The 21527-nt window shown below is 38.6% G+C and overlaps 1 protein-coding gene across 4 annotated transcripts in view; it reads left to right on the top strand.

Annotated features, from left to right (window-relative positions):
- Positions 1–21527, top strand: part of DHX40 (DEAH-box helicase 40) — a 46221-nt gene that overhangs the window by 20329 nt on the left and 4365 nt on the right. For all 4 annotated transcript variants that reach the window (XM_004012409.5, XM_060395128.1, XM_012185213.3 and 1 more), the window contains 5 exons: positions 3555–3635; positions 4269–4426; positions 17804–17918; positions 18424–18532; positions 19219–19313. In XM_004012409.5, coding sequence (XP_004012458.1) covers positions 3555–3635; positions 4269–4426; positions 17804–17918; positions 18424–18532; positions 19219–19313 — 558 coding nt within the window. The remainder of the gene's footprint in view (positions 1–3554; positions 3636–4268; positions 4427–17803; positions 17919–18423; positions 18533–19218; positions 19314–21527) is intronic.

Raw genomic sequence — 21527 nt, forward strand, 5'->3', positions numbered from 1 at the left:
TGTTTTCATAAATGATACCTATGAGAAAGACCATTTTAAAGAAATCTAATTGACCAAATAGATGAACTCAGATTGAAAGTATTTATAAAGGCTAACAGTAGCATATAACCAAGAATAAATATATATTAGAAAAATAGAAACAATAATTACTCAATATCATCTGCACTGAATTATTTTTCCATCTTAAGTTTTAAGACTTAGAAAGTACTGAAAATTCTTAAACTGTTAGAGACCAAAAATTAAAAAAAGACTTCTTTCCCCACCCCTCTTTCTTTTTACTGCTTGTTTTATTGAGATATAATTGACATACAGCACTGTGTAAATTTAATGTATACAGCATAATGACATATACATTGTGAAATGATTACTACAGTAAGTTTAGTGAACATCCATCATCTCATACAGGTAAAATATTAAAGAAATAGAAAAACAATTTTTTCCTCACGTTGAAAATTCTTTCATATATAACATAGAGCAGTGCTAAGTATATTTACCATGTTCTATCTCCCCGCAACAGAGAACCAGAATTTGAAATAGATGGTATAGTATTTAGAGGTAACAAAAGAAAATGGAGCTTTTGTTGTTACTGTGCTTCCCCATTCTCCTCCATCAAGGGTTGATTTTTAGGGACTTTCCTGGTGGGTAGCACAGTGGATAAGAATCCGCCTGCCAGTGCAGGGGACACAGGTTCAATCCCTGGGCTGGGAAGATTGCACGTGTCATAGAGCAACTAAGCCGATGCGCCACAGCTACTGAGCCCACGTGCCTCAGCTGCTGAGGCTGGCACACGCCAGGACCTGCGAGCCGCAGCTACTGAACCTGTGAGCTGCAGCTATGGAAGCTTGTATGCCTAGAGCCTGTGCTGCACAACAAGAGAAACCCCTGTGACGAGAAGCCCACGCACGACAGCGAAGAGTAGGCCCTGCTCGCGGCAACTGAAGAGAGCCCAAGTGCAGCAGCGAAGACCCAGGACAGCCGACATAAACAAAACAAAAATTTTTAATAAAGAATGATTTTAAAACTGAAAAGAGAAGAACAAGTCTAGACAAGAAGGGATGACGACTAGTATGGGTTAGAAAATACTGAGAGAAACCCTAACAACCACAGATGAGGTCGTCTTGAGGCTTTAGACGTTACTTCCACAACGATAAAATAACTTGCTGATATAATGTCAGAGGTACTGTAGGTCATCTCTGAGAAACTGTGCAGAACAGGTTACCAGGAAATTGTGAAAAACTAAAAAAAATACATTTTCCATTTAAGAAAAGGGCAGATTGTAGAAATAGCTGCCTAGTAAGCTTTACATTGATTCTTAGCAAATTCTACCATTGTTTATTGGCAAATGGTTTAAGAGAATATAATGTTGATTTGTAATCATCAATGTGAATCAAAATGGACCACAAAGAATATGTCCTCAAACCATTCCCTTTTCAGTTTGAAGACAGGACCGTTCACATAATGGATGCACCACAAGAAATGATTGAGTGATAACGTGATGTCTCTTTTTTTCCACCACAGTGTTTAACAAGATTACATCTGACATCTTTGTGAATAGGAATATGACAGTACTGCTGAATTAGGGTATAGTTGCCAAATAGCCAAACCCAGAAAGTATTGATTAATTGTTCACCAAGCCTTGATGGGGGTTTTACTGGTAGTATGCTGAATTTCACTTTTTCCTGATAAGCACTTTTAATGAAAATATTAAATAAATGTATTAAAATAATGATTTCCAGAGTTTTGGTAAAAATTTGCATACCTAACAGATAGATGATTAAAACTAAGATTTAGAACCAGAACCTTGGGCAAAAATCACCAAGGTAAAAGTCTGAAAGGGTATATCTTAAACCCTATGTTTTGATTGCACATTAAAGAAATTCACTGTGGAAAAGATCAGAAGTTATCTGATCACCACAAACTTAATATGAGTTAGCAGTTATTCTGTTTGAAAATTTTAAAAAACCCTACTGCGTAAACTATGGTTATGAATAGACTGCAGTGTCCAGATGGTTGGGAATTACAGCATTCCTGTTCAGTGTTGGTCACTCTACATTTGGAATTCAGTTTTGCATGTCATTGTGTTTTATGAGGAGTTTGACAGACTAGATTGTTTCTAAAAAAAAAAAAAAAATGCTAATTATGTATGATGGATCTCTTAGAAACCAGATAATACAAGGAAAGTTTGACAGAATTGGTACTTGATATAATCAAGGGGAGAAATAATTGTACTTTTAACAAATCTAAAATGGCTCTAATGTAGATGAGGAAGCTGACTAGTTTGGTATTGCTCTAGCATTGGGATCACAAAATCTGGTCCAGGCTCACTGATAGTTTTTGTAGATAACATTTTATTGGATCACAGCCATGCCCTTTCATTTATGTATGGCTGCTTTTGCTTTAGCAGTAGAGTTGAGTGGTTGTGACAGATACCATATGGCCTGTAAAACCTAAAATATTTACTGTCTTGCCTTTAAAAAGTGGCTTCCCTTATAACTCGGTTGGCCTTTAGAAAGTGCTTGCTAACTCTTGCTCTAGCAGATAACAGGACTTGTTGGTACAAATTGTAGGAAAGCTGACTATAGAACAATTGACCAGATTTTTGTTTGTTTATATTGAAATAGAGCTGTCAATCCTGGAATGGACTTTTTTTGTGTAAGATATTGGACCTTTTGGACCTTTTCCAAAGTGAGAAATTGGAGTGGATAATGTATCATCTCAAAACTAATGGTGGAAAAAATAATCCAGTGCAGATGGTATTAAGTAATTATTGTCCCAGTGGGCAGGTGTATATTCACCTTGGTTATATGTCTCTCTGCTGTTCTTTGTGAATATTATTTTTTTCCATATTTGAAGAAATAATTATCTTCAAGAATGAAATAGATCCCATGCTCTAGAGGCATCTCTCAATAAGTCATACTGACCTTTGTGAATACTGTTAATTGTCTTATGTTGCTTAATGATAGTGTGGTATGTAACAGAATGTCTTTACTTTCAGGGGACATGCTCTGAAATATTTGGGGGTAAATTGGCATTGTATTTGCAATCTGTTTGCAGACAGTTCAAGAGAAACTAAGTCCATACATATCCATAAGACAATAAAACAAATTGGTAAAAGTTAACTGAAGATATTTATCATTGTATCAAAAAACATTTTAAGGTATTGTTAAATAATTTGTAATTTTTTAGCCACTTTCAGTTAATTCTTCACTGTTTTTTAAAATTGTAATAAAAATTACAGACTGCAGAACAGAATAGACGATATTGGCTCTGAAGAACCTTTGTTAAGATAAGTAGAGAGGAATCGTGAGAGTATTGCAGCTAAGGGGGAATAAAAAAAGGGGCTTCTTGAATTAAATAGAAGAGTGTGATTCAGAAAAAAATGTCCTCCTTTGTCGAATGCTGATTACCATCATAGAATGCTAAAAAGAAAAGAGAGAGAAAAGAAAGACTTGAAAAACAGAAGGAAAACCTTTTAAAGAAATTTTCAAATCTGTATAAAATCTTGCCATGTTCAAGGAATGAAGTCTCATTTTATGTATCACTTAAACACACAGGTTCCCCTATTTGGATCCACCTAATGAAAGACTTATTTTGGAAGCTCTTAAACAACTTTACCAGTGTGATGCTATTGACAGGTAAAGAAGAAAAACCCTCAAAATGAAACCAAGCACAATAGATGTTAATCTCTCTCTCTTTCTAAGGGTTCTTAATACTTTCCTTTATCATTAGAAAGTGACTTGTTTGAATTGAATGGATTGTTTTCCCTGAAATTAGAATTTGTTCTCAGTCTTCCCTCACCGCAATTCTGAACTTATACCATAAAACTGGTTTTGCTTAGTATTGGTAGTATTTAACAAGTAATTTCTGAGCACCATTTCCATTGCCAGGCATTGTGCTGGGCACATCAAAATAATAAGCAAGCCAGAGTCCTTGTTCTCATGACTGTGATGGGGAAAGATTGGGTAATTATCATTGTCTCATTTCCTTAAGGACATTTTCCATGCTTCTGTAGCATTGTGTGTCTGTTATTATGTTACTTTATTCTGCCTTATTGTTTCATTTGTTGGATATATAGGCCCTTGAGAGCAAGGAATTTTATCATCCTTATGTTTCTCTTAACAGTGTCCACAGTGTGTCATATTCCTTATATTGAATTCTAGAGGTAATTTAAAGTAATCTAACCTATATCTGACTTATTCTGAGTGATAAACATTTCACTTGTACTCTATGAAGGCAGAAAGACTTAAGAACTTTTTCTTTCCATTAAGGAGTGGCCATGTGACCAGACTGGGTTTGTCTATGGTAGAATTTCCTCTCCCTCCCCATCTGACATGTGCGGTAATAAAGGCTGCTTCTCTCGACTGTGAAGATCTACTGCTTCCAATAGCAGCAATGTTGTCTGTGGAAAATGTCTTCATTAGACCTGGTAAGAAATTCATTGATGAATTTTTTTTAATAAATAGAGTTTATTTTTTAGAGCAATTTTAGGTTTATAGAAAAATTGAGGGAAAGTACAGAGTTTTCCCTATTATTAACATTTTTCACTAGCATGGTACCTTTGTTCTAATTAAAGAACCAATATTGATACATTATTACTACTGAAGAGTTCACTGTTTGTGCTGTAAATTCTATTTTTCGACAGATCTGTAATGACACATATTCACCATCAGAATATTGTGCAGAACACTGAGTTCCACCCAGTCATTCCTGCATCCCTTCCCCCAAACCCTTAGCAACCACTGATCTTTTTTGTGTGTGCCCTTTCCAATATCGTCGACTATATATTTCGACTATACAGATTCCTGTATTCCTGTACTGGAAGGTATTCCTTCCAGTACTTTTCAGATTGACTTCCTTAGCAGTGTGCTTTTATGGCTCCTCCATGTCTTTTGGTGGCATGATAGCTCATTTCTGTTTTTTGGCGGGAGCACATAGACTCTCCAGTCATAGCTCGTGGAGTGTGTGGCCTTGGTTGCCTCGTGGCATGTGGGATGCTAGTTCCTCGACTGGTGTCGAAGCCATGTCCCCAGTGTTAGAAGGTGGACTCTTAACCACTGGACTTCCAGGGACGTCCCAGCTCATTTCTTCTCTTTGCTGAATAACATTCCATTGTGTGGAGTTTGTTTATCCATTTTCCTATGGAAAGACATCTTGGTTGCTTTCAGGTTTTGGCCATTACAGATAAAGCTGCTATAAACATTTGTGTGCAGGTTTTTGTGTGAACATTGATTTTCAACTTATTGCCAAATTGTAAGATAATATGTTTATATTTATATGTAAGTGCCAAACTATCTTCCAAAGTGTTCGCCATATTGCATTCCCACCAGCAATGAGCCTGAAATTCCTGTTGCTCTACATTCTCAACAGCTTTTTGTGTTGGCATTGTTTTGGGATTGGGGCCATTCTGATAGGTGTGTAGTGGTATTTCACAGTGGTTTCAATTTGTAGATTCCTGATGGTGTATGATGTTAATCATCTTTTCATGTGCTCATTTGCCATTTGTGTATCTTCTTTGGTAAGATATCTGTTCTGGTATTTTTAAATTGAATTGTTTGTTTTCTTGTGTGTCTGCTCAGTTGCTCAATCATGTCCCACTCTTTGCGACCCTGTGGACTGTAGCCCACAGGCTCCTCTGTCCAGAGAATTTTCCAGGCAAAATTACTGGAACAGGTTGCCATTTCCTACTCTAGGGGATTTTCCCGACCCAGGGATCGAACCTTTGTCTCTTGCATCTCCTGCATTGACAGGCGGATTCTTTACCACTGCGCCACTTGGGAAGCCCTTTGTTTTCTTATTGTTGGGTTTTAGGAGTTCATTGTATGTTTTGGATAACAGTTCTTTATCAGGTGTGTCTTTTACACGTATTTTTTCCCAGTCTATGATTGTTTTCTCATTCTCTTGACTTTGTCTTTCCAGAGCAAAAATTTTTAATTTTAATGAAGTCCAGTTTATCAGTGGTTTCTTTGATGAGTCATGCCTTTGTGTTATATCTGAAAAATCATTGCTGTACCTAAGTTCATCTAGATTTTCTCCTATGTCATCTTCTAGAAACTGATGTCCTACTGTTCCAGCCCCATGTGTTCGCAAGACTCCTTTCTGCATTGTAATGCCTTGGCCCCTTTGTTAGAGGCCATTTGAGTGAATTTGTATGCATCTGCTTCTGGTCCATGTATTCTCTTCCACTGATTTGTTTTTCTGTGCCTCTCAATAGCGCACTGTCTTGATTGCTGAAGCTTTATAGTAACTCTTGAACCTAGATAGGGTTATTTCTCCAGCTTTCCTCTTTCCCCTCCTTCAACATTGTTTTAACTTTTAGTTAACTTTTAGTCTTAGCCACTGGGTCTTTCCCTTTTCACATAAACCTTAGAACTGGTTTGTTGCTATCCACAAAATAACTTTCTAAGACTGTAATTGAGATTATATTGAGTCTATAGATCAAATTGGAAAGAAGTGACATCTTGACAGTATTGTCTTCCTATCCATGTATGTGGAATATCTATTTATTTATATCTCTGGTAAGTCACTGAACATTTTTTTTGAAATTACCGAACATATTTTCATTACCATATATCTAGCCCTGCTGCTGCTGCTGCTAAGTCGCTTCAGTCGTGTCTGACTCTGTGCGACCCCATAGACGGCAGCCCACCAGGCTCCCCGTCCCTTGGATTCTCCAGGCAAGAACACTGGAGTGGGTTGCCATTTCCTTCTCCAATGCAGGAAAGTGAAAAGTGAAAGTGAAGTCGCTCAGTCGTGTCTGACTCTTGGCGACCCCATGGACTGCAGCCCACCAGGCTCCTCTGTCCATGGGATTTTCCAGGCAAGAGTACTGGAGTGGATGCCATTGCCTTCTCTGATGTCTAGCCTTACAGGATATGAAACTGAAGATAAACAATTTTTTCATTTTGTTATTCTTTAACTTAGCTTTTTGAAGTATAGGCGGTAACGATCCTGGCTGAGAGTTAATTTCCTTTAACTGGTGAAGGAAGATAGTATGGTGAACCTTTGCCTTGTTATAGTACATTAGTAATATATTAACTTTTTTTCCTCTGTGATCAAAAGAAATGGTAGTTCAGCCCTTGTACCCTTAGAGAAAGGATTATTTTGAGGTTTTCATTTCTTTAGACTTCTGCTTCTTTCCTTTCTTAGCGTGTCAATATGGGACACAACTTAGTTCATCATATGTAAGCTTTGCTCTCTTCTACTATGTGTGTGGGGAGGGGAGGCACAACTTTCTTTTCTTTTCAAGGAGCTTCTGAATTGATAGTGTATCTTGCCTGCAACCAGGACTAACAGTAGTGTGCTGTCTCACTGGCCATATCACTTTATGGCTATGAGTGTTGGTTCTGGATTGGTTTATTATTGTGATGATTATAATGGAGGATAAATTTTTGTATAAAAATACTCTGTAGTCCAATCAGTGTTCTACCTAACCCAAATAGATTGCAGTGTAGTATTGGTTTGTGTGTGTGTGTGTGTGTGTGTGTGTGTGTGAAGGATAGGGAGGCCTGGTGTGCTGCAGTCCATGGAGCTGCAAAGAGTCAGACATGACTTAGCGACTGAACAGCATGTGTATATATTTATATGTGTATATATTATTTATACTATTCACATTTATATAATTGTGTATACGTATATGTACACACACATATATGTGTATATATTATTTAATTATGCTATTAACATTTATTTTATATGTAATTTATTTGTGTATACATATTGTACACACATATATATTATACTATTTACATTTTATATGCACTTATCTATATTTTATATATATGTTTATTTGTGTATACATACATTACTCCTTGGAAGGAAAGTTATGACCAACATAGATAGCACGTTCAAAAGCAGAGACATTACTTTGCCAACGAAGGTCCATCTAGTCAAGGCTATGGTTTTTCCAGTGGTCATGTATGGATGTGGGAGTTGGACGTGAAGAAAGCTGAGCACCGAAGAATTTATGCTCTTGAACTGTGGTGTTGGAGAAGACTCTTGAGAGTCCCTTGGACTGCAAGGAGATCCAACCAGTCCATCCTAAAGGAGATCAGTCCTGGGTGTTCGTTGGTCGGACTGATGCTAAAGCTGAAACCCCAATACTTTGGCCACCTGATGCGAAGAATTGACTCATTGGAAAAAACCCTGATGCTGGGAGGGATTGGGGGCAGGAGGAGTAGGGGACGACAGAGGATAAGATGGCTGGATGGCATCACCGACTGGATGGACATGAGTTTGGGTGAACTCTGGGAGTTGGTGATGGACAGGGAGGCCTGGTGTGCTGCGATTCATGGGATTGCAAAGAATTGGACATGACTGAGCGACTGAACTGAACTGAACTGAGCATGCACACAGACACACACATCTCTGTTTATTTTGTATGTACTATTTATTTGTGTATACATATGTGCACACATCTGTATTTATTTTATATATATTATTTGTGTGTACGTATATGCACACACACACACATATTGTTTATTTGGCTGTCCTGGATCTTAGTTATAGCACATGGGATCTTTTAGTTGCAGCATGTGGGATCTAGTTCCTTGAGCAGGGATCAAACCTGGGTCCCTGCATTGGGAGTGTGGAGTTTTAGTCACTGGACCACTGGGAAAGTCCCTGCAGTGTAGTTTTTTTAAGTATCAGAATTTTGATTCTAATAGTATCCTAATTGCAGTTTTTTTTCTTTTTCTTAATAAAATACTGTCTGCAGTAAATAAGGTTGGCTGGCTTTCATTAGATAGTATCAAAGCTAATAATACTCTTTTTGAAAACTATTACAGAGTATTGAAGTGAGAGTCAAAAGATCGGGATTCTAGACTGTTGGTCTGGTTTTTCTGTATTTCATTTTTCATTTGGAAAACCAGGGAGTTGGACTGAGGTGATCCAGCTGTAACAGAAGTGTTGAAAGAGTCGTACCTTTTTATATGTAGTCGTACCTTTTATATCTAGTTTCAGCAAGTTTTTCACATTCTGCTGCATTTGCTTTATTATTCTCTTTCTCTGTGCATGTGTGAATTGAAAGTTGTTCTGTCGTGTCTGACTCTTTGCGACCCCATGGACTATGCCCATGGAATTCTCCAGGCCAGAATACTGGAGTGGGTAGCCTATCCCTTCTCCAGCGGATCTTCCTGACCCAGGAATCGAACCGGGGTCTCCTGCAATGCAGGCAGATTCTTTACCAACTGAGCTATCAGGGAAGCCCTTAAAAGTGAAAGTTACTCAGTCACAACCCTTTGCAACCCCATGGACGACACAGTCATGGAATTCTCCAGACCAAGAGTACTAGAGTGGTAGCTGTTCCCTTCTCCAGGGCATCTTCCCAACCCAGGGATCGAACCCAGGTCTCCTGCATTGCAGGTGGATTCGTTACCAGCTGAGCCACCAGGGAAGCCCTGCGTGTGTACATATACATATTTATAAGTGTTTATAAATATGCATTTTCTTTTTCTGAATCAGGTTGTTCAGGTCTTAGGTTTTGATTATATGTTCTTTGGTTTTTCTTTTTTATTAAGTCCTTGAGGTGGTTTTCGGTATCTTGAAGGCTTTTAGTTGTGTTTAGCAACAACTTTATTACAGTTTAGCAACATCAGGAAAGGAGGGACTTCCCTTTGCTTGCCTAATATTTGGCTTTAGGTATCTATGAACGTAGGACAGTCTAATTCTTTAGACTATTGAGATAATAGCCGATAGGAATGTCTTGTATTCTGTGTTTTGATGGGAAATTCTTGCGTTTTACCTTTATGAAGCACTTGATGTTGGGGATGTTAATGGATATAAAGGATGAATTACCTTGAAAGTAGTCAAATAACACAGAGATTTATCAGTGTTTTTAAATTCCAAACAATGAAAATATAACTGTAAAGCAGTGGCCTTTTGTATTGTCTTGTCAGACTCAGGATTAGGTTTTATTAGGTTTACTGGGGCATCTGCATAGTCTTCCAGAACATCAGGACAACCTATAGTTTTTTGGTAGCTTTCTCTGATCTTTCTGTCAAGCATTTGGGTGGTCTTATATATGACAGTTCCATAGGTAATATCATATTCAGTGGTGAAAAGCTGAAAGCCTTTCCTTTAAAACGGGCAAAACAAGGATGCTCACTCTAGCCACTTCTGTTTAGCATAGTATTGAAAGTCTGAGCCACAGCAGTCAGACACAAAAAAGAAATAAAGGGTATCCAAATTGGAAAAAAGAAGTAAAACTTAATCACTGTGTGCAAATGACATGATACTATACATATCTCAAGTTGACTCTTTTGAACTTTTTTCTTTGTTTCTTCTTTTCTACCCAGAGCTCAAACTTGAAACCTCTTGACACCAATGATTTTTAAGTTATTATCTCCTAGTGTCATTTGTATTTGTCCTGCCTTTCCATTCTTGTTATTACCATCCTAATGGGGCTTCCCTGGTAGCTCAGACAGTAAAGCGTCTCCCTACAATGCCAGAGACCTGGGTTTGGTCCCTGGGTGGGAAGATCCCCTGGAGAAGGAAATGGCAACCGACTCCAGTATTCTTGCCTGGAAAATCCCATGGACCGAAGAGCCTGTTGTGCTACAGTCCATGGAGTCGCAAAGAGTCAGACACGACTGAGTGACTTCACTTCACTTCACTCCATACATGGAAAACTCTAAAATCTCTGCCAAAAAATTATTAGAACTAATAGTGAATTCAGTAAAGTTGCAGGATATATGATTAATCTTTAGAAATCTGTTGATTTTCTATGCACTAATATATGAACTATCAGAGAAAGCAAGAAAGTAATCTATTTGGAATTACATCAAAAAGACTAAAATATTGTTAATAAATTTAATCAAAGAAATACTCTGAAGACTTTAAGTTATTGAGGAAGGAAATTAAAGATGATATAAAGAAAAGGGATGATATCTCATGTTCTTGGGTTAGAAGAATTAGTATTGTTAAAAAGTCCACACTACTCAAAGCAATCGATGGATTTAATGTAATCCCTTTTAAAATACATGTGACACTTCACAGAACTAGAACAAATAATCCTAAAGTTCATATGGAATCATGAAAGACCCTGTATTGCCAAAGCAGTCTTCAGAAAAAAGAACAGAGCTAAAGATGTCATACTCCTTGACTTCAGAGTGTACTACAAAGCTACTGTAATCAAACAGCATGGTATTCACACACACACACACACACACACACAGACACTTAGATCAATGAAACAGAGTAGAGAGCCCAGAAATAAACCTATATACTTACGATTCATTCATCTGTGACAAAGGAGGCAAAGATATACAATGGAGAAAAGACAGTCTCTTCAGTAAATGGTGCTGGGAAAACTAGACAGCTACATACATACTTGTGGAATGTATGAAAAAGAATGCATAAAAGAATGAAATTAGAATATTTTCTCACTCCATGTATAAAAATAAACCCAAAATGGATTAAAGACCTGAAAGCAAGCAGAGCACTCTTTAACAGATGGTGTGATCATGCACCTAGAGCCAGACATCCTGGCATGTGAAGTCAAGTGGGCCTTCTTAGAAAGCATCACTACGAACAAAGCTAGTGAAGGTGATGGAACTCCAGTGGAGCTGTTTCAGATCCTGAAAGATGATGCTGTGAAAATGCTGCACTCAGTATGCCAGCAAATTTGGAAAACTCAGCAGTGGCTGCAGGACTGGAAAAGATCAGTTTTCATTCTAATCCCAAATAAAGGCAATGCCAAAGAATGCTCAAACTACCGCACAGTTGCACTCATCTCACACGCTGGTAAAGTAATGCTCAAAATTCTCCAAGCGAGGCTTCAGCAATACATGAACTATGAACTTCCAGATGTTCAAGCTGATTTTAGAAAAGGCAGAGGAAAGAGATCAAATTGCCAGCATCTGCTGGATCATGGCAAAAGCAAGAGAGTTCCAGAAAAACGTCTATTTCTGCTTTATTGACTATGCCAAAGTTTTTGACTGTGTGGATCACAAGAAACTGTGGAAAATTCTGAAAGAGATGGGAATACAGACCACCTGACCTGCCTCTTGAGAAACCTATATGCAGGTCAGAAAGCAACAGTTAGTACTGGACATGGAACAACAGACTGGTTCCAAATAGGAAAAGGAGTACATCAAGGCTGTATATTGTCACCCTGGTTATTTAACTTCTATGCTGAGTATATCATGAGAAACGCTGGGCTGGAAGAAGCACAAGCTGGAATCAAGATTGCCAGGAGAAATCAATAACCTCAGATATGCAGACGATCCCACCCTTGTGGCAGAAAGTGAAGAGGAACTAGAAGGGCTCTTGATGAAAGTGAAATAGGAGAGTGAAAAAGTTGGCTTAAAGCTCAACATTCAGAAAATGAAGATCATGGCATCTGGTCCCATCACTTCATGGGAAAGAGATGAGGAAACAGTGGAAACAATGTCAGACTTTATTTTTCTGGGCTCCAAAATCACTGCAGATAGTGATTGCAGCCATGAGATTAAAAGATGCTTACTCCTTGGAAGGAAAGTTATGACCAATCTAGATAGCATATTGAAAAGGAGACATATTACTTTGCCAACAAAGGTCCATCTAGTCAAGGCTATGGTTTTTCCAGTAGTCATGTATGGATGTGAGAGTTGGACTGTGTAGAAAGCTGAGCACTGAAGAATTGATGCTTTTGAACTGTGGTGTTGGAAAAGACTGTTGAGAGTCCCTTGGACTGCAAGGAGATCCAACCAATCCATTCTAAAGATCAGTCCTGGGTGTTCTTTGGAGGACCGATGCTAAAGCTGAAACTCCAGTACTTTGGCCACCTCATGCGAAGAGTTGACTCATTGGAAAAGACTCTGATGCTGAGAGGAATTGGGGGCAGGAGGAGAAGGGGATGACAGAGGATGAGATGGCTGGATGGCATCACCGACTTGATGGACATGAGTTTGGGTGAACTCCGGTTGTTGGTGATGGACAGGGAGGCCTGGCATGCTGCAATTCATGGAGTCTCAAAGAGTCGGACACGACTGAGCGACTAAACTGAACTGAACTGTAGCGATATTTTTTCGGCTCTATCTGCTACAGCAAAGAATACACACACACACACACACACCCATACAATAGAATATATTTATCTTGGGCATAAAAAAGAATGAAATTCTGCCATTTGCAACAATGTGGATGAAGTCAGACAGAGAGACAGATGCTCTGTTATCACTTATATGTGGAACCTAAGAAAATAAAATAGTATGTTATTTGCTCAGTTGTGTCTGACTCTTTGTGACCCTATAGCCTGCCAGGCTCCTCTGTCCATGGGATTCTCCAGGCAAGAATCCTGGAGTGGGTTGCCGTTGTCTTCTCCTGGGGTTCTTCATGACTCAGGGGTTGAACACAGGTCTCCTGCATTGTAGGCAGATTCTTTACCATCTGAGTTACCACATATACATTTATGTAAATAACAGAAACAGACTTACAGATATAGAGAAAGAAATAATGATTACCAGTGAGGAGAGGGAAGCAGGGACAGGTAAATTTGGGGTATAGGATTAAGAGATACAGACTACTATGTCTAAAATAAATAAGCAAAAAAGATATATTTTATTGCATAGGGAAATATAGCCATTATTTTGTAATAGCTTTAAATGAAGTATTTGTTGTTCAGTTACTCAGTCATGTCCGACTCTGACCCCACGGACTGTAGCACACCAGGCTTCCCTGTCCTTCACCATCTCCTGGTCCTGGAGCTTACTCAAGCTCATGTTCATCGAGTCAGTGATGCCATCCAGCCATCGCATCCTCTGTCGTCCCCTTCTCCTCCTGCCTTCTGTCTTTCTCACCATCAGGGTCTTTTCCAGTGAGCCAGCTCTTCGCATCAGGTGACCACACTATTGGAGCTTCAGCTTCAGCATCAGTCCTTCCAGTGAATATTCAGGATTGACTTCCTTGAGGATTTACTGGTCTGATCACTTTGCAGTCCAAGGGACTCTGAATAGTCTTCTCCAACATTATATTATTAATATAAAGTATAGTAGTAAGATTATACTTAAGTGAAGTATAATCTGTAAAAATATTGAATTACTATATTATTGTTCATCTGAAACTGATATAATATTGTAGTCAACTATACTTCTATAAAAGCCATTTTTAAAGTCTGGCTGCTCTGTTTCAATTTTTGCTGGCCTGCCTCTATTGGTATTACACCAAGCTGGTAGTCTCCACGCATTGCTAGCTGATTGATCTATTGTTTTTGACAGTGCCCTTGAGCACAAATTGCTACATAGTCTGATCTAAGTAAAATTAGACACCTTGGCAGGGGCATTCCTTGGCATCATCCAAATCTAATTGCTTGAAGCAACAATTGCTATCGGTTTCTTATTCATACTTAGAGAGACACTCTTCTTGTATGTACATATGTGACTTAGGGTTAATTTTTAAACTTAGCTCATCAGGAAGTTCAGCTGCTACAAAATGCAGCTTCAGTTTTTGAGCATGTGACTTGCTGAGATCTTGTTGCATCCAAAAATAAGTATTTGTTGTCCAGCTGCTTTCAAGTGCATATATAGTCTTTATAGGTTAAGCAGTTCTTTTCTGGCTTGGGTCTTAGTCTTTGTAGATCACCTAATTTAGTTTACTGCATCTGCTCTGCTTAGATGCTCAGTTGTGTCCGACTCCTTGCGACCCCATGGACTGTAGCCCACCAGGCTCCTTTGTCCATGGGATTCTTCTCGCAAGAATACTGGAGTAGGGTACCCTTTCCTCCTTCTGACCCAGGAATCAAACCCACGTCTCTTCCATCTCCTGGATTGGCAGGCGGATTCTTTACCACTGGTACCACCTGGGAGGCCCAGTTTATTATACTTATTGGTAAAACTGGCTAGTATTTTCAGATCTATCATTGAATAAAGATTTTTAAACATCAAAATGATGATGCCATCAACATTGTTAATAATCTCTCTCTTGCTGTAGTAAGCTGTGTACACGATGTCTGCTAGTATAGATATTGCTTTAGAAGTCAAACAATGGAGTGAGGGCTCTTAAATGTTTTTAAGATGGTAAACAGCATTGCCTTAAAATGGACCAAATTTAAAATAACATTGTGTTGGTTTTAAACTTTTTTTTAATATTTAAACTGTGATATATTTAGAGATAAGTGGTACTTTATTATAGCCTTACTGCCCTGCTTCTGCTCTGAGGATTGTTGTTATTGAAACTCTTTCTATGTGATAGTTTTGTTTTCTGGTTGATTGTATGTAGAAAAGTATTGAATTATCTTCCCAAAGGAAGAAGTTAAGCTGATACAGTCTACAGTCTTATTTTGCTGCTTCAGTTCCTTGTTTATGGTTTTTGCCTCAGAGTATTATTTGTCTGAGGTAAAACATAATAGAATTTCATCTGGGGAAAGATAAAAAATTAAAGAAAATGACAATTACTTTACTGGGAAAGTAATTAAAGATAGATAGTCAAACTATTGTTCAGTCAGAGGGTAAACTTGCTGAGATTGTCGGAACTGTGTGTGATAATGGTTCTTTTTACTTTTCTACATTTCCTGAATTCACTTTGGGACTTCTATCAGTTTTAATTTTAATTAATTAGGTTATTTCTGAGGGAAGAGTTAAGGAAAAGAAAAAAATACTCTCCATATTTTCTCTTGGCTTTGAGAATAACTGAGGGGAGAGGCAGAGAGACGATAATAGCTGCGTGGGAAGGACAGCCAGAAAAGCAGTGGGCTCTGAGCAGGCAGCCAGCGTGAACCACAGAGATCCAGCACTGACCGCGCAGTCAATCATCACAAAATACAGACTGAGTTCAGAATTGTAGTCACTAAACTTTATTGTCCACCTCTTTTTGACCCCGAGGACTGTAACCCCCGCTGTCGATGGGATTCTCCAGGGAAGAATGCTAGAGTGGGTAGCCATGCCCTTCTCCAGGGGATCTTCCTGACCCAGGGATCAAACCGGGGTCTACTGCATTGCAGGCAGAATCCTTGTCATCTGACCCATTAGGGAAGCCCTTATTGTAGTTACTCTGACATGTTAATAAGAAAGGGTAAGCCGTTTGTGTGAACAGTGAATAGTGGTAGGTGTTGCAACCAAACTGAATGTTTCTAGGGGCAGGTGCAGGGAAGAACTGAACCATAAAGAGGCTTCTCTGAGGCTTCATAGCCCAAAGGTCCGAGGCAATAGGGACTCTGTGTTTATATCCATTCAAGGACGTCGGAGCCCCTGGTTAATAGGTAAGCTTGTCTCTTAGTGCTGGAAGCCAACACATGGTTAGTGCTTTATTTTAGTGCATTTTGTCTTTTGGCATAGTACCTTTAGATACTATTAGATAAAATAAATACTATTAGATAATTAGACAAAATTAGGTATTTCAGCTTAAAAAATCAATACTCATGACTGATTCAAGACATGAGTGTTGTGTCTTTACCCTGACAGGACCATTTTTGTGGTCTGTGATAAATCATATTTGCTCCCCTTTTGTCTCTGGCTACTTCCTTCAGTTGTTACCCAGGTCACTTAGGTGGAAACAACTTAAAACTTAGGATGGAAGACTTTATATCTTCGTGAGTGTTTTGTTTAGTCAGATTGCAATCTTCCTAATACCAGGAACTGATGCTTTGCAGATTCACACTGTAGTCTGTGTAAGCGCTGCTCCCTGCAATTAGGCAACGTGGGGCCTCTGCTCAATCTAGCTGTGTGGATATAATAGGAGCTGTGGCTTGATGTTGTGCAATGAAGGAAGAAGCCCTAGAAAATTTTGAGGAAAAAAAAATGTGGCTAGGGGACTCTGAAAGAGATTAGCCTGGGTAAAGGGCTGTGTGGGAAACTTGGGCAATCAGTGAACATATAATTCCTGAGTGGGATTGGGTCAAAGACACTAATAGATAAATCTCAGGAACATAAGGGTGAGCAAAAGAAACCAGACGCATAAAGTACATTTATATAAAGTTTAAAAACAAGTAAAGCCCTTTCATTGGGTTAAAAGCCTGAATATGGTTGTCCTTGTGGAGGGGGCTGAGTAGTTAGTGAAAGGAGAGTGAAGAAGAGGCTCTGGGATGCTGGTAATATTCTGTTTGTTGATCTGGCTGTAGAGTACATTGGTATGTTGGATTTGTGAATATACAGAACCTATGTAGTTTTCTGTATGCATGATATTCTTCAGTATAAAATTAAAAGAGAAAAGTTTGTAGTATTTTGGTTTTACATATGTGATGGTCCTATCTAATTGTCTGTAATTAGGAATTGGATAAATAGAGGCAGGTTAAATTGTGTTATATCGTTATACCCCTGAGAAGTAACAATGTAGGTGTGTTTGCGAATGAATGGTTCTATACATACTTAGGTTAAACTGTTATTAAATAAATAAAATAAGTATCAGAAGAAACTTATGAAGAAAATAAACCATCATACACAATGCTTGTATATATATATATATATATATATATATATATGTAGAAAATATGTTAAAGGACACATAGTAAATAGTTAACAGTGGTTAGCCCTGAGGATTGACTTGTGGATAATGTGACAAAGTGGGGAACACTGAACTTTTACTTTTTTTTTTTTAATGTGAACATGGGTTACTCTTATGGTAAAAACAAATAGTAAATTCCAATACTCTTTTAAAGGTAAATCCATTAAGAGAAGTAATGTTGCTATTCTAGCAAAAATCTCCAAAGTGTGGTTGAAGAGGAAAAGGAATTGTGGGAGTGGTTAGAGGTCCACACTGCCCCACGAGAGAGTTAATGTCGTTCTTGACTCCACCTCAGAGGGTGAGGCAGATTTCAGTATGCTTGAATAAACAAAGTGAAGAAAGCGGCTTGCTGTGGAGTGGAACTAAGCTGCCTTCCCAACTGTCATTTTAGTTGATCCAGAGTACCAGAAGGAAGCAGAGCAGAGACACCGAGAGCTGGCAGCTAAAGCTGGAGGATTTAATGACTTTGCAACTTTAGCCGTCATCTTTGAACAGTGCAAATCAAGGTATGTGAGGTAGTTCCTTGAACTGGAGAGCCTTAGTTTGAAATATAGCTTCAGTAAGAATATGACTTCAGACAGGAAGTTTCAGTGGGGATTATACTGACCTCATTGTATTTTTGTGAGCATTAGTGAGATTTCTCTGTGAGGTGACTGTGACCATCATTTATTGTGTAATATTAACTCTTGTCTTTCTTCTCTCCTTAACCTTTCCTGAAAACTGACCTCATAGAATTTTGGTTCTGTATAACTAGCTTAGATGAGAAAATGATTGGATATTTGTTAAAGCATATATGTATATAAAGAAATCTGTTTACAAGTTACTTTAATTCACTTAGAGGTGTATTAATTTGTTTTTTCATATTCCTTAAAGTGCTTTCTTATTAATTGGACAGGTCTCATAAAAGAGCTGACAGTTGCTTATCTGTTTCTAGTTGTGTCATAGAAATGAGAATGTTAGACTTTCACTTATGAAAGATACTTTGGAGACACCAGTATTTTTGTGTTGCAGTGGAGCTCCAGCTTCATGGTGCCAGAAACATTGGATTCACTGGAGGTGCTTATTTTCTGCATTTCGTGTTGAAGCTCAACTTAGAGAACTGATCAGGAAGCTTAAACAGGTGATTGCTGTGACTTTTTTTCCCCTTGAGTGGCGTTTTGGCAAGACCTTCTGAGTTCTCTCCCCAAAACCGTGTGTATTATAAGGTGTTGAAGAATGACTTGTAGGAACAAACGCCGTTCCTGACCCTGTGCACACAACTCTGTTGTCCCTTATCCTTTTGGGAGGCTCTTTTCCTGGCCTTGGGTAATTTCCTCACAGTGATGTGCTTATCAGTTCTCAGTTGAACTCTGGAAGCCCTCCAGTAGATCTCTGGGGTCCTCTGCAGATTGCTTCTCTCCTGAACTTTGGCTGGGAATTCTAGCCATCTTGGTCTCTCTGGATTCTGAGCTCTGTCTCTCTAACTCGGGGAGTTCTCTAGGTTTCACTCGGGTTTTTCCTTTCCTTCACCTTGGTCCAGAATCTCTCTCAAGGTTGACTGTAAGCTGGAACAGTTGTTGGAGTTAATTCATTTTTTTCCCCTTTATTTATTCTCAGACTCATTGTCCTTCATATAGTGCTTTGGAAATCATTATTTCATATGTTTTGTCCATTTTTTTGGTTGTTTCAAGCAGAAGGGTAAATCTGGTCCCTCATATTCCATATTGGCCAGAAACAGACGTCTTTAGAAATATGGAGTTTTCAAACCAAAAGATTGTTACAAATTGTTCTGTGAGACTTACCACTACATGTGTATTCTGTCTATAGCAAAGTGATTTCCCAAGAGAGACCTTTGAAGGCCCTAAACATGAAGTCCTGCGAAGATGTCTTTGTGCGGGTTATTTCAAAAACGTAGCGAGAAGGTAAGCACTAAGAGCTGCAGAGACGGATAGAGAAATGTAACTGGATTTGATGGCCATATTGAACTATTTAATAATAAAGACTATTTGATTTAAGCTCTGTGTTTATGATGACATCAATTACAGTGAACCTTCTTATAATTGTCCCTCGTGCCGGGGGAACTGCAGTGGCTGATAGTGGGATATTGAAACTCATGTGGGAAGGAGGGGAGTCTGTAGGACAGCTGTCCAGCATGGGGTGTTAGTGCCCAAGCCAGAGGAGTGGCTCTTTGTGGAGTGTGAAAGCCAAATAGGTTGAGGGTGGCATCCCTGATGAAGGTTGGTTTGGTGTGGACTGTCAGGGCTTGAGCAGGATTGAGGAAGGTACTCACATGGGAGTTGTTTGGTTGTTTGAATGTCAGAGTCTGAGTGGAGGGAGGGCATCTTTGTGGGGAAAGGGGTAAGAGTGGTGGTGATGGGAGATTCGTTATATGCAGAGGAGTCGATCACGTAATTGAAGACATTAAAGTAAATGGTGAAGGGAGTTAGAAATACTAAAAACATGAATGAGCCCTGTGGTATTGATTGAAATTTCAGATATTACAGTTTTTCATATAGTTAAGTGGATGGATAGATAGGTACTATAATAAAAAGTAGGTGTTACTCTGTGTGTGTGTGTGTGTGTGTGTGTATGTATTTATATGTCTAATATTTATGTAGCCTCACTATGAGATGGACTAGGAGCAATAACTATAATAGCAATGAGCATACTTTGTGCCCAGACCCTTTTTCAATTTTTGGCTGTGTCAGGTCTTCGTTTCGTCACTTGTGATCTTTGCCGGGTCATGCGGGACCTTTTTCTGTGGCCCATGGACAGACTCTCCCGTTGTGGCATTCAGGCTCAGTGCTTGCAGCGTGTGTGCTTAGTTGCTCCACAGGAGTATGTGCAAAGTTTTATAGGAAATCAGTTGTGACAATTAAGTTAAGGTTTTACTCTGATAAGTTTTTGCAATAACCTTTATGTAGGGAAGTACGGAAGAGGATAAGAATTTCACATTAACAGGAATTAGAAAAATTATAGATGAACTGTTCTAATTATCATATTTTAGAATAGTGAAAATTATTTATACCTTTGAAAGGAGATGTAGTATAATAAATGTAAAGAATGCTGTATCTAAGTCCAAAGACCTGTGTTTGGGCCTTGCTTTGACCATATATTAGCTCTTTGATCTTGAGAGATGTGGTATCGTAGTTCCCCAGTCAGGGATCAAATCCATGTCCACTTCATTGCAAGGCTGATTCTTAACCACTGGACCACCAGAGAAGTCCCTCTGCGCTGATTTTGACTTGGAACAACCATCTGCCACATAAAGGACCTTTGGAGAAATAGGTCTGGGAAAGTACACAGTGAGGCCAAAACATCTTATTTTACCTGTAAGCAAAATGGTCATCAGTGAAGGTGGAGGCCATGTGACCAAGTACAAAGGAGCCAGCTTGAATAGGCCCAGGCTGATCGAAGATGGGATATTTTGACATTCATAATACTGATAGTAATGGATTGAATAAAATGTGAAATCCTGGGTCTATGATCATATAAATTAATGAATGAGTAAATTAAAAGGTTAATGACAAATGGAATTATTTACAGAGTTGAGCACCTCTTCACAAAATTCTTGTTAATTACAGAGGGAAAAAGTAACTTCTTAGTGAAGAAGCCTGGCAGATGTTACCTAAATCAGACAATCAAAGTGAACATCATCAGAAATGAAGTAATCAAAATCTTATTCCACCTAATAGGATGTAATGAAAACAGAGCATCTCTTCTGTGATATTCTTGCCAAAGACCTGAGTCTAATTGTCTTAAAACAGACGAAATCAAAGTGAGGGGCATACTGCAATATAACTAGCCTGTAATCCTTAAAGGTGTCAAGATCGTGAAGGTCAAAGATAGACTGGGGGTGTTTTCCAGAATGAAGGAGACTAAAGGACCATAGAAAGTAAAGGCAATACATGATTTCTGAACTGGGTCCTTTTGCTATAAAGGGTATTGTTAGGACATTTGATAAAACTTCACTGGGTTCTGAGAATTAGATGCTAGTAATATATCAGTGTTAATTCCTTGGTTTTGATGGTTTTATGATGGTTATGTAGGAGAATATTCTTGATTATAGGAAATGAACACTCAGGTATTTGGGGATGATAAAGCATAAGATTGGTGACTAACTTTCAAATGATTCA

The sequence above is a fragment of the Ovis aries genome, chromosome 11, assembly GCF_016772045.2.
Source record: "Ovis aries strain OAR_USU_Benz2616 breed Rambouillet chromosome 11, ARS-UI_Ramb_v3.0, whole genome shotgun sequence".
NCBI lineage: Eukaryota > Metazoa > Chordata > Mammalia > Artiodactyla > Bovidae > Ovis > Ovis aries.